Raw genomic sequence first — 13,525 nt, 5'->3', positions numbered from 1 at the left:
CGGCAGCTCCGCCGGCTCCGATTGGCTGAGCCGCAGTGCGCGGGAGTGGCCGTTGTGGGGGGGGCAGAGGGGGATGTGGGGCTGCAATGTGTCAGCGTCAGGAGCACAGGTGAAGGCAGCTGAGCTGTGTGAGCAGTTGTGTTTGAGTCTGGCTGCAGCTCTCTTAGACCCCACTGAAGGGCTGAGTGCCACTGGGAAAGGATCTCTGTGTGGAGATTGCTTCTACTAGAGGTAGTTCTATCAGACTGTTCTATAGAGCTGTGCAGGGCCTGTAAAAGGAGCTGAGGGGGACTGTAGGGGGGATATGGGGCTGTGGTGGGCCATAGGAGGACTAGGGGCTCTAGGGGGCTGTGAGGGTGTGTAGGGGTTGTGGGGAGCTATTGGAGGATATGGGCAGGTATGGGGCTTTAAGGGGTGGTGTATGGAGAGATAGAGGGTTGTGGGGGCCTTAGGGTGATATGGGGCTACTGGGGGCTGTCGGGGGCAAATATGGGGAGGAATATGGAGTTGTAGCAGATTGTGGGGGTGTAGGTGTGGTATATATATGTACATCTATGGGAATATACATATGAAAAAGATAGATCCATGTGTGTTCTGGGCTGCACTGAAAAAGGGGTGGCCAGCAGGAGAGGGAGGTGATTGTCCCCTCCTGCTCAGCTCTTGTGAGGCCCTATTTGCAGCACTGTGTCCAGGCCTGGGAAGGATGTGGAGCTGTTGGGGTGGGTCCAAAGGAGGGCCACTGTGATGATCAGACGGAAATTTGGGTGAAGCTGCCTGATTTTATGAAGCTCTTCCTGTTATTTTCTTGGTGCTGTGTTTCCCAAATGAGTGGTTTCTGGCTGTGCTGCAGCACCAGTCTGCATGTGAAAATCAACTCTATTCACCATCGGGGAAGATCAGGACTTCCCTTCTCCCACCAGCACCACTGAATTACAGTTACTCTAAGGAATCCTTAAAGAAGGGTTTATAGCTGTCATGTTATCTGAAGTGCTTGGGGCATTCTGATGCTATTAAGCTCTATGTATTAACAAGTTCAAAAAGAAAAGGTAGGCATCTGATTGTTGTGCCAGTTTCTAAGTGATTTGGAAAGCTGTAGAACCCAACCACTCCTTCTATTTGATGGAGGTGACAAAGCTTAGTTTAATTTCTGACTGCTGTTTAAATTCTGGAGCTCAAGCTGGTTCCTGGAGCAGAAAAAGCTCGGTAGCTGTCCCTCCTAAAAGCAGGCACCTCTGAGCAAAATATGACATCTCAATTTCTGATGGTAAGGTCAGGAGATCTGATTCCAGCGTCTAGCTTTTGGCTTCATGCTATGTTAGTGGGACCTTTGGCATCCAGCACTGACTAACAGCAACTGACAGGCAGGTAACAGTGCACATCAAAGCAGTTATGTGTCAGGATGGGTCAGGAAAATTGTATGGCATTGAGATTTCCTGTCTTTGCTCTTTGCAGATCTAACTAGCTGCTGGAAGAATCCTGTACGCCATGTTCACACCATTTTCAATGAGCTGGATGAGTCTGTTGTTGGCATTTTAATGCAATTGACCAGGCAGGCAATATGTATGGAGTATTTGGCTCTCTCTACAGTAATGAATATTTCAGTGTCTTCAACGTGTGGCTCATTGCTTCCATTTCAGGCTGCCCAGAGAAGCTGTGGATGCCTGTCCTTGGTGTTGAAGGCAAGGTTGGATGGGTGATGGGCAGCCTGAGCTGGTTAGTGGGCAGCCAGCCCATGGCAGGGTGTTTAGAACTGGATGATCTTGAAGGTTTCTTCCAACCCAAGCCCTCCCGTGATCCTATGATTCTGTGATTTCATTCAGGTTTATTGAGATGAGATGAGTTCTCCTAAATGCGCTGTTCTCCATATGATTATAATTGGAGTCTTAAATTATAATTGGGTGACTTAAACCAGACACCATACCTTCTGATGGCCAAAATGAAATGAAATCAATCCTTTACTGTGTCAGTAGTCTGTAACTAGAGCCCATCAGGTAATTCCCAGCCTCCTGCCTGTATCAGTGGCTGCACACAGTGAAAACGTCTGATGGGAATTTAACCTCTAAAATGTTCAGAAGCAACCAGAGGGTGAATATATTCACTATGCAAATACCTGCAGGAATAAGCTTGTCATGTATGTCGTCAGGTACCACAGTAGTTAATGGTGGGACTCAGTAGGTCATGCTGAAAGTTGAGTCTGCTGATCTTGAAGGTCTTTTCCAGCCTACATGACCTTATGCTAATATTTCTGTATTTCTTTCTGTTCAGCTCCCAGAAAACCTCCCACCCAGCCCCCAGCTGACCCCGTGGTGAAAAATAAAACAGAAACCTCAGTGACGCTGGCATGGTCCCCTCCGAAGATGCAACCCCCATTCCAATCGATGGCTACATTGTGGAACCCAATAAACTAACTGGCTTCACGTCGGTGAGGTGCCACGAGTCTCATGTCCCCGTCCCAGAGTTCATGGTGAGCAATCTGTCTGAAGAGGCTGATGATCAGTTCCGAGTGTCTGCAGTCAATGCGCATGGACAGAGCCCGTCTCTGGAATTCCCAGGGAGCGTGCACCTTGGTAAGCACAAAAGCCCCAATGGAAATGGGTCAGTGTGTGCTGAGCAGCTGTGTTGGTTCCCTAAAGTTGTTTTCTTTGACTTGAAGGATAGTAGTGCATTAACACACCAAAGGCTTTCCTTTATTCCTAGTTCTCCTATCTCCTATCAACCTCCAGCTACCACTAAAGTGATACAAGTTCTGTTTCTGTGACAGAGACATGAATATCCTTATCTTTTGATATCTCACATGTGCAAGAGGCAGAACTTTCTGTAACAGATCTTAAGCATAGAAGTGCTTCTTCCAGCACTCATGCAAAGGGAGAAGTAGAAATGTACCTATGATTTAATCTTCCATCTCTAAATGAGATACCAGACTTGCATCTAAAGAGCATTAAGACATCCATGTTGTTCTTCCTCAGAACCAGTCCTGGCTGTGAAATCCCCACTAACAACTGGTGAAGCTGTACCTGGAAGGAATGCCATGTTTACTATTGACATTACAACAACGTGTTGCGGCACTTGGTACATCAATGGTAAAGTCTTACAGGAAAGCGAGACCTGCATCATCAAGAGAACCCAAACTACTCAAAGCCTAATGATAAAGAACGTCACCAAGAACGATGATGGAGCAGAAGTGAAATTTGTTGCCAAAAATGTTGATGTCAGCACCAAGATGAGACTGAGAGGTATTTGCTTTGATCCTTCTCCTTTCCTCTTCCAGTCAAGGCATAGTTGCTGTGATCTGATGATTAGAACTGGGGCTGCAGGCATTCACTGACTGTACCAAATACATGAAATTGCATCCCATGGACTGACGTGAGTCCTGGTTTTGCCCTAAACATGATAGCACTGAGTGTAGGGTAAGCCAGTCTACCCAGCTGCTTGGTATCTGAACCAGATTGCTTCATGCCAGCTGATGAATGTCTGCAGTTCACAGCTATTGGCCAGTGCATTCAGTCAGCAGGTTTACCACTGCATCACCATAGAGCAGTACTTTCAGCTCCAGGTTCAGACAGCCTTTTTGATTGCACTGGAATAGTTTAGAAGTAGGGGAGCAATCATTCCAATAATATCTCTATCAATCAGCTTTGCATGACCAAATATAACAAATAAACATTCGTGATGGGAGGAGCTGTTTGTCACTGGGTGGAAACCTCTGCAGAAGCATGTTTAGAGCATTCTTAATCAGTAGAAGGAGATGTTTGGTTGATTTTTACTTAGTAAATCTGGCAAGAAGACCAAATTAAATATCTTGAATTGCTCAGCACTGACATGTAGAAGAGACCTGTGACGAGTCACAGGGATGTTTACTTAGCTGTCATTCCATGGTGGGCTTTTTCTTACACAGATGTAGGGAGAAACTGAACTTTCCCACGCAGGTCTCTGTTTTGCTGCAGGGTTTAGGTCTGATCTCTGAGATCCACACGCTGGGCCTTGATTGCAATAAATGAGAGCCCTTTGTTTGCTCCAGTGGAAGACTTTCCATTTCTGCAGTACCCTCTGCAGAAGACACAAATGCAAATGCACCTTCTTCCCAGCAACAATTGCCTTGTTCTTTTTTACACTGAGTATGCATGAGGCTCTTCATCATATTCTTCTGGCTTGTCACCCTTGTTGATCCATGGAGAAACAACAAAGCCCTAGAGTAGTGTATGCACTTTGGCATTGGAGAGCTTACTTAATTGCTTCTTCTCAATGAACAAACTCCAGAGAGGCATGGAGACAGCTCCAAACAGAATTGAATAACGGGACTAAACTTATGGAGAGCAGAACTTCCTGCCAAGGCTTGTCAGCTAGTCTTAATTTTGCTTTTCTTCTCCCTCTTTGTCACGTTAGCATAATATTTCATACTGGCAGGTCTGCCCTCAGAATTAACTGGCACAGGCTACCCAGGGAGGTGGTGGGATCCCTGGAGGTGTTCAGGAACTGTGGAGATGTGGCCCTGATGGATGTTATCAGGGGGCATGGTGGGGTGGGTTGGGGTTGGAATCAAAGGAGGACCCCCATGTATTTCAGCAGGAAGCACTACTGGTAATAAGACTTTTGGAGCAAATCCTGGTAGGGCCACGCTCAGCTGGTCCAGTCCGGAGGCTGTTCCTCCTTCCTGCAGTATCTGCAGTGAAAACCAGCAGCTGCTTTTGTGTGGCTGGGCTCACATCCAGCAGTGGTGAGGTGACTACAATTATTCCACTGTGTGTTAATAGAGGCCAGTTTCATCATCTAACTTTTGCACTCCAATTAACTTCCATAAAGGAATTCTGTTTTTCTTTTCAGTCCTAAGTGTTGTCTCCATCTTTTAGGCTCGATTTGTTTTCCAGGGGGTTACAATGCAGTAATAGAACACCCTCCATTTATTTCCTTCTAGTTTGCTTGTTCCAATTCTTTCCTCAGTTTTCCGAGTTTAGACATTTTCTTTAAGCCCTGGGCTTCTTCCTTTGGCTCTGTCCCCTGTACAGTGTATGTCTTTCAACTTGTGGAGATAAGGTAATCTGGTACGTGGTTTATAAAAGCTGCCAATTTGCCAGCTTCTGAATTAGAATCTAGCAATTAGAACTAGGATTAAACGTGTATGTTTGGCCTTATGATAAATGAATGCCTCATGGTCAGCAATGTCCCTGCAGTTCTTTACCATCGTACATATTTTGTGTGCCCATATTTTGTTTCAGCACTGGCAAACTTCATAAACAGACAACTGGAGTCACGACTTGAGCCCTGACATCTGGGCTTCATTCTTCTAGTTCATGAATTGCCTCAGCACTTACATCATCTTTAAACCTATGTATGAAACGGTCCTAAGTTCTTAGCATGGGAATCCAGTCTCCTCTTTTGACAAATTAAACTCCACATTTGGAGAGTTGAGTGTCTCCTGCTGTACCCGAAGGACGTTGTGATCTCTGAGGTGTCTCCCTGAGGTGCTGTAAGCACAGCCATTAGCTCATAGTGCAAGTAAAGCACTGTCAGGTCAAGCCTGGAGGAGTAATGCTTGTCACTGACATGTTCCTGTTCAGGGTGGAGCTGGAGGATAAAATAACACAAGAAATTGTCATTGAAAGTCAATATCTGTGAAATTCAACTGGCTGCATTCACAGAACCTGGCGTTAAGATCTGGTTTCTGGTTTCTATCTTGAACCTCTTTTCCATAACCCAGTCCTCATTTATGAACTGAAGCTCTACTGAAAGCCTTTTGCTGTGTATGCTCATGCTGCAGTGCAGCGCTTGTGACCTTTAACAGCACATTCACATTCCTCTGATCACAGGCTCCTTAAGGTTGATTAATACCCTCTAGTCCAACTGCTCACCCATCACCACCATTATGCTCACCATCAGCAGGCTAAAAACTCAGCAGAGATGATAGATCAAGCACAACACTGGATTTGGGATGGCTAGAGATTCCTAAGATATTGAAGGATTGCTTGCAGGTGGTGTTGGCTCAGGTATTCACCCTGCATCCCACCTCCCGTTCTGTTTGGTTGAGAATCATGCATTCTGCAATTTCACTTTGTAATTCAAAGCCCCTTTCTTTATCTGTTGAAAAACTGATCTAAAACTAGCCAAGAAGACTCCGTTGGAACTGGTGGATGCAGAACAAAGGCATCCCCAAAGGACAAGTTGCACTGTTTGATGAACATTATTGGATGAGAGTTAAGCTAAGATTTAAAAAGTTCTGGGGCTGTCTCTGAGCATCAAATCCAGAGGAAGCCTGCATGATTCCCTGAGAATGGATACCTCCTACTTTGGTGTAGGGTGAAGGGAACACTAGCAGTAACTCCTATCACAAAATGTCACATGGCTCAGACAAAAATGCCATCAAGAGGGCTTAATTAGGAGCAACAAATGGTCACAAGATGGTCTTAGGGCAGGGAAGTAATCTACCTATGTGATACTGATTGATGCTATTAGTTCTTAACAGCTTGACTCTAGAGGGGCTGTTCTTCTTTGGTGACCTAGTTTTAAAAGAATAGATGGCTCCTGTCTATTACAATTTTTAATGCATTATTTGTTCACTGATGCCATAAATGTGCCTGGCATAGCAATTGGCCTTGGTATATCCAGTGACTGAAAGCAACAGTTGTTGCTGTAAGAAATGCAATACTAAGCTTGGTCTGCCTGTAGCTGACAGCCATCAGCTTGCTCCTCAGGCAGGTTCTGTCTGGATGGAATGAAGGGCATGAAATACTGATGTGCTCATCAAACGCTGCTTGTTAGCTTAGAGACAAGGTGTTGAATAGGTTTGTTCATGCATTGAAAACACGTTACTTAGCTGCCTTCATTTTAGCTTCAGAAGAACACGTGCAGAATACAGAATTGATTAAAAGAAATAAGAACTGTCTGCATAGAACTTACTCTTTCCTTACACAGGAGAATCAAGCACACGTTTGTATGTGAGTATCTCCAGAGGTGAAACTCGATCACCCAAATGTAATGAGCAGAGACATTACAATCAGTTCTAACTGTATCTTCATGCTGTGCTGAATAAGCCTGAGTCAGGATGTAAACCACTTTCTCTTTTTTTCTTCAGATGAAGCCATTAATGTTGTCAACAAGCCCAAAATGACTCCAGAAATATCAGTCAGTCCTTCTGAATACCTGGAGCTGGTGTGTGAGGTGTCAGCTGCAAGCGGAGCTGTCGTATGGAAGAAAGATCAAACAGAGGTGAAGCAGGACCAGAAGACAACCATCATCTCCCAGGGGACGCACCGCAAGCTCATGGTCAAAAATGTGACCCTGAAAGACCAAGGGAGCTACAGCTGTGAAACAAAAGATGACAAAGCAACATTCCAAGTGAAAGTCAGAGGTGAGAAAATGCTTGGAATCCCAGAGATAAAGGAACGCTTCATTTTGTGTGTCTTGCATTTGGAGGATCAACTGACAGCCTCTCTGGTGCAAAACATTTTGGCTCTAGGACTTTCTTTGTCATCTAGTCTCATAGCAACACTTTTCTACATGTGCTTTTCCATCCAGGAATGAATTACTGCAACAAACCATAGGCAAGGAGGGTAACTTGTGCAGCTCTTGTAGTCAGCTGGTGTCTGCAGGGTTACAGTGCAAGAGCACACCAGGCATGCAAGGAGTGAGAAAAGGGGAGGTGTTTGAAGAGATCTGGTTACAAAATTTGAGTGACACAATTAGGTGGAAAATGCCACTAATCAGACTCATAAATGGCCTGGGTTGCAAAGGCCCACAGTGCTCATCCAGTTCCAACCCCCTTCTTTCTATGTGCAGGGTTGCCAACCAGCAGCCCAGGCTACCCAGAACCACATCCAGCCTGGCCTTGAATGCCTGCAGGGATGGAGCATCCACAGTCTCCTTGGGCAACCTGTTCTAGAGGGCCGTTCCCTTCTGATTTACTGGAAATGTAGAGAGACATCAGAAGAAAAAAAGATAAGATAGGAGGTTCAGCAGTGCATGCAGGTGTTCTAAATCTCATGTCCAAATCTGCTATCAGACTGCAAAATGTTTAGCTTTGTGATATGATGTGATATGATATGATATGACATGAAATGATATGTCTATCATTTCCGAAGGCAAAATAGAGGGGAAAGTATTTTCCTGTCTTAGTGAGGCATCACGATGCTCCCTGTGAAGTGCAAGTATAATGAAAACGGGCAACTGGAGTAAGCTCTGCAGCAGACTACAGCAAAACTGTGTGACTCTTGTGATGTCCCTGCAGAGAAAGAAGACGTGTTTACAGAGAAGGACAAGATACAAAAGGAGATGAAGGCTGCACCAACAGAAAATGCCACGCTGAGCTGCGAGGTGGCCCAGGAGAAGATGGAGGTGAAGTGGTACAAGGAGGGGAAACTGATCACCTGGAGCAAGAAGTTCAAGGTGGAGTCAGAGGGCAAACAGCGTCGGCTGGTGGTGAGCCAGGTGGAGAAGAAAGATGCAGGGGAGTACAGCTGCGAGGCTGCTGGCCAGAAACTCACCTTCAAGATTCATGTCACAGGTGAGACAGGTGTTGTCTGAAATACAGCAGAGAACAGTAAAGTAAAATCTAGTTTCTATTATACAGTGATCCAGTTGCAGTAGTCTGTGCTGAGGTTTTTTCCCTAGACTTGATTGCCTGGGTTTGTAGAAAGTATTTGGTTTTAGTATGGCACAAAGACCTGTTTCAGTCTGTCTGTAGAATAATAATTACTGATATATGTACAATGGAAGCAATATTCAAGATATTATTCAAATCTCTCCTGTGCCTGAGATCCCAAACTGTAATTCTTGTTCACCGAAACATTTGACTAAGATAAGTATGTGCAGTGAGGCTGGAGTGCATGTTGTACGTGCAGGCTTTCATGGTAGGAGAAGCAGGAACTTCTCCTAGTAGTACACTGCCTTTTTCCTATGCCTTTATGTTGGAGGCTGCATCTGGATAGGTGAGTCTGCTACTCACAGTAAGAGACCTGGTAGAGCTGACTATTCCCAGAGCTCAAAGTAAAATAGATATCTGCAAATCACACACAAAGAACAAAGGACTGCATTGGTGAGCATATTTCCTTTGTGTCTTTGACAGTCACAGTTGTGGCAATGGTAGATGCCATGAGGAGTCTGTTCAGGAAGCCAGGAGTACTGTTCTGGGTCATGAAAAGGCTGCCAGTGGTTTGACTATCACACGTTTATGTGTTTTGATGTTTCACAGTGGGTCTGAAGTAAAAGGAACTCAGGTTTTGGTTGCCTGCAGGACAGATGTTCTTTTGGGTTCAATATGTTTGCATAGTGACTTGCAACCATGGGACTGGTGTTCAAGGACCCTCTTGGTTCCTTCAGTTCCTAGGTTCTTTCTTGCCTAGATTTGACACTTAGTTTCAACAGAAGAGCTGATATTCTCTAGTGAAGGCTATTAGTTTGGGCACAAGTGGTAACCTAAACCTGTTCCAAGCTGTACATACAAACCTGCAAGATGGTCTCATTTCAGTCCCTCAGTCAATACTTTTTCTTTTCTTCCCTCAGAGCCAAAACCTGTGTTTATAAACCAGGAGAAGGTGCAGAAAGAGCTGAGTGCTGCCCTGGCAGCATGTGCCTCCCTCAGCTGTGAAGTAGCACAGGATCCAATCTAAGTAAAATGATCCAAGGATGGAAGACTGCTTGCCTCCTCCAGAAAGTTCAGAATGGAATCTGTGGGCAAAACACGGCGTCTGGTTGTGGAGCAGCTGGAGAAGAAAGATGCTGGAGAATACATCTGCGAGGCTGCTGGCCAGAAGATGACCTTCAAGTTGGAAACAACTGGTGAGCATTTGCTTTGGGAACACTAAGCAGCTTTGGTGGGATGTGGATGTGGGGGAATGGCTGGTTTCATTGACATGAGAGAACAGGCAGTGATGCTGTGAAACCAGATGGATGATGCTCAGCCTGGCCATGTGCCTCAGAGCTGTTTGCTCAAGGAAGCCAAGTGTAGTTGTGGGTTTGCTCTCAAGAGCACAGTTTGGTAGGGATGAGTTGGCGGTTGGACTAGATGACCTTAGTGGTCTTTTCCAGCCTTAGTGACTCTGTGGTTCTCTGCTTCAGGAAAGACCTACTCGCTGACTTACACACGTGTCCAAGTCAAGGATGCCGCAGAAATAAAATCTGTAGCAGAAAAGGCAGAATCTCGTGCCCATCTTACAGTGAAAGGTAATTATGCTTCTGATGATGATTTTGCTTAAATTATCTTATGTTATAAACCAGCTAACATCCTTTGCTTTAATGTCAAGGAAGTTAAACACCACCATGACCTTTCACAGAAATAAAAGCTCCAACCTACCTGCCTTTCTGCCCACAAAATATCCAGCTTGTCTTTTGGGATTTACTTTGCTAAGTAAAACAGGCGATTTTCTTAGGAAGTTGATTTTCTACCTTTAGACTTCAGATTTGTGTTTGAACGTTGAGGGATAAAAACATAGCTTGAATTTTTCTTCTTCTTCTCTGTATGTTTGAAATGAGCACAGGTTGTGTTTTTTTTTTAATATATACAATGTTAGGGTATATATATGATGTTAAGTGTGGTAAAGAAAAGGGAGACATTTGAGTTAGCACAGTACTCAAGAGTTCAGTCCCCAGCTTTGCCACTGTTACAATTATAAGGGCAAGAACATCCTGGAAAATGAATTTCTCCTAAGTAGAGTCATTACATTTGAGCTACAGAGACCTTTACTAGGAGAAAACTTGTTGTTCAGAGCTACGTTGCTGTATTTAACCAAAGTAATTATCAATGTCTGTGTTTCACTGATCCTCTATTCCATTTCGTAATGCGAGGAGTTTGATATCGAGATGGGAAGGTCATGATTTGATTTGGATGTTGGACTGGGAATCAGAAGATCTGGGCTCTCTTCAGGTTGTCAGTCTTATTGTCTGACTTCTTAACAACTTTCCTTTCTTTCTACTACTTTTTTAATGATGTTTTAAGGCATTTTGAGCTGATAGGTGTAGTGTTCATGTGCAGTAATGCTGACATGAGTAAGTAGGGTGATAATGTATGGGTTTTTTATATTCCTTCTAAATCTCTGCTTTCTCTTGTTCCATCCTTCTTAAAGAGCAATCCATTAATCTAGTAAAGGAGCTGTGTGATGAGGATGTGACTGAGCCTGAAGAAGCCAAATTTGAATGCGAGATATCCATTCCTTCTATGAAACCTCCCAAGTGGTATCTGCGTGAAGAAATCTTACAGGCTGGCAGAAACTTGATTATGCAGCAAGAAGGCACCATCCACCGGCTGACCATACCGAAAACCACCACTGATATGACAGGCACCATTCAGTTCTCAAGTGGCAAATCCAAATCCACAGCCAATCTGCTCATCAGAGGTAACGTATCCTGGCTTGATTTACATCATGAAGATGAAGAATTAATTAACGTACAGTCTTCCTTCACTGGAGTCTTTGAAATATTGTGTGTTTTCTGGAGGGTCTGCTCCATTTCCTTTTAAAAGTCGTTGGACACTAAATAAGACAGCTGCATCTCAGTAAAAGATCTGTTTGAATAGTTGTGATGTGCTTACTATTCAGACCTACAGAGCTGAGATTTTGTCCTTGGCTATACCAAAGAAGTCATATCAGGTGGAATTAATTGTATTTCTGAACTAGACAAGTTTAAGTTTGGTAGCACCTAAATTTGATGCAGTTTGTCATTGATTTCATCTGAAGGAAACTTCCAGGCTTCTTATCTGCTGTTGTCCCCAGCGTAAGAGTCTCCATTCACATCCTAAAGTACTTGTTATATTTTCAACTCACTCTTATTTGAAAAAAAGCCTCAACTGGGAGCAATTTAATAAGCACAGAACAAGAGCTGGACCTTGCATTTAGTAGATAATATACAGTATTACTTTATAGAAATGTAGTCAATGGCATTCCCTATAGGCAATCGTTTGTTTTATCTTTAGAGTGGTTCAAAGAACAATTGTGAACATGGAATTAATTGGAATGGAATACACGCAAGAGACTTTCCTCTTCTTCCAATTGTCCTCATCCTTTCTTCTCTTCCACCCCTGTTTTGCAGATTACCATTTACAAATCACCAGGAAGTTGAAGGACAAGACAGCTTTGGAACGTCATTCTGTCATCCTGTCCTGTGACTTCAGGCCTTCTCCAAAGGTTGTGAAATGGTTCAAGGGCCACCCACCCATCGAGCCCTCTGAGAAGTACAAGATCAAGAGGGATAAGCATTCAGCAGAGCTCAAGATTCTGAAGCTGAAGCCCGATGATGCTGGTGTGTACAAGTGCAAGGCAGAAATTGCAGAGACTTAGGCCACGCTGACAGCTGAAGGTATGAGCATGGAGGGTGGCCTCTTCCATGTCCTATTTCACCTTAGATTTCTCTTCTTAAGGTTCTTATTTTTGTAACAGTTCACCTTGTTTCCCCACAGCTCGCAATGTAGAAGTGACGAAGCACCTGCATGATGTGGAAACTGAAGAAGAGAGCTCTGCTGTCTTCTCCTGCGAGCTGTCCCATGATGACGAGGACGTGGAATGGTTCCTGAATGGCAACCTCCTTTACACCAACAATTACAATGACATCAAGAACGTTGGCAGTTGCTGCACACTGACAATGAGTCAGGTTAAGCCTGAAGATGCTGGCACAGTGACAGTGAAGTCAGACAAGGTGTCAGAAAGCGCGCGCCTGAAGGTGATAGGTGGGTCTGGTCACAACCCTCCTGGATGTAAGAGATGCTAAGGAGCTCCAGTTCATTCTATTGTGAAGCAATCCTGCTTCTAAAGCTCACCTCTCTGGGGTGACAAGTTATCAGGGGCTTTCTTCCAGTGGAAGGTTCCATTGCAGCAGATATCAACGAAGGAGGATGGTTTTGGTGTCCTGCCAAAGCATTCCATTGCTTTTTATCATCATTTTACTTAACACAAGAAGAGTTACAGGAGCAATTTTTTTACTGCTTCAGTGCCATGCAGTGTCAATGCTGTTGTCTCCAAGGATTTATGACTGCAGGGAGAGATCAGCTTATCCTCTTAATCCTGTGGCCTGCTGTATGAGCTCTGCTCCATGTGAGGGCAATGCCAGCTCTCCAGCTTTAGAAGAGCTGCATCCCAATAACTTCATATGATATCAGTCCCACCCACAGCAATGCAGGCTGTCCCTCCTGTTCCCTGTATTCTCCTACTGATTAGTTCAGAATTCCTTAAAGCGCATTCTGTCAAGAGACATGAAACCGCTTTAGGTTCTATATTGGTGTTGTCAGTACTGGTAAAGATTTATTGATCTCTCCTTAAAAAGCTGAAAGCAACTGGAAATGTCTCAACTTCTGTATCACGTTGTTCTGTTTTGCCTGTTTAATTGCAGAGAAGCCTGCTGTCTTCATGAAGTCCTTGGATGATGTTTTTGGTGAGGAGCGGGGTGTGATTAAATTGGAATGTGAAGTCTCTAAAGAGAAGGTCAAACCAGTGAGGAAAAAGGACGGTGATGTGCTCACTTCTGGCAACAAGTATGAGCTGGTACAGTCTGGGAAGACCCTATGTCTCCTTCTCCATGACCTCGAGAAGCCAGATGCAGGTTTCTATAC

The 13,525-nt window shown here is 44.3% G+C and overlaps 1 protein-coding gene across 1 annotated transcript; it reads left to right on the top strand.

The window, feature by feature from the left end:
* The first annotated feature begins 1,399 nt into the window (after positions 1-1,399).
* On the top strand, positions 1,400-13,525 carry LOC146755520 (obscurin-like). The gene is made up of 8 exons (XM_085525526.1): positions 1,400-1,403; positions 2,967-3,233; positions 7,067-7,342; positions 10,018-10,152; positions 11,052-11,321; positions 12,013-12,279; positions 12,380-12,646; positions 13,306-13,525. Exons 1-6 carry the CDS (start codon positions 1,400-1,402, stop codon positions 12,258-12,260), a joined length of 1,200 nt encoding a protein of 399 aa, XP_085381652.1. The 3' UTR covers positions 12,261-12,279; positions 12,380-12,646; positions 13,306-13,525.

This window comes from Coturnix japonica, chromosome 32 (genome assembly GCF_054131305.1).
Source record: "Coturnix japonica strain WE chromosome 32, WE-NBRP24, whole genome shotgun sequence".
Classification (NCBI taxonomy): domain Eukaryota; kingdom Metazoa; phylum Chordata; class Aves; order Galliformes; family Phasianidae; genus Coturnix; species Coturnix japonica.
Note: the sequence above shows the minus strand (reverse complement) of the source record. Positions and strands in the feature narration are given on the sequence as shown.

What these genes read in the sequence shown, in the direction of transcription:
- LOC146755520 (XM_085525526.1), top strand. An exon ending in CACCAAGATGAGACTGAGAG is followed by an intron (nt 3,234 to 7,066) that starts GTATTTGCTTTG and finishes TTTTTTCTTCAG; the next exon opens with ATGAAGCCATTAATGTTGTC. An exon ending in AGCCAATCTGCTCATCAGAG is followed by an intron (nt 11,322 to 12,012) that starts GTAACGTATCCT and finishes CCTGTTTTGCAG; the next exon opens with ATTACCATTTACAAATCACC.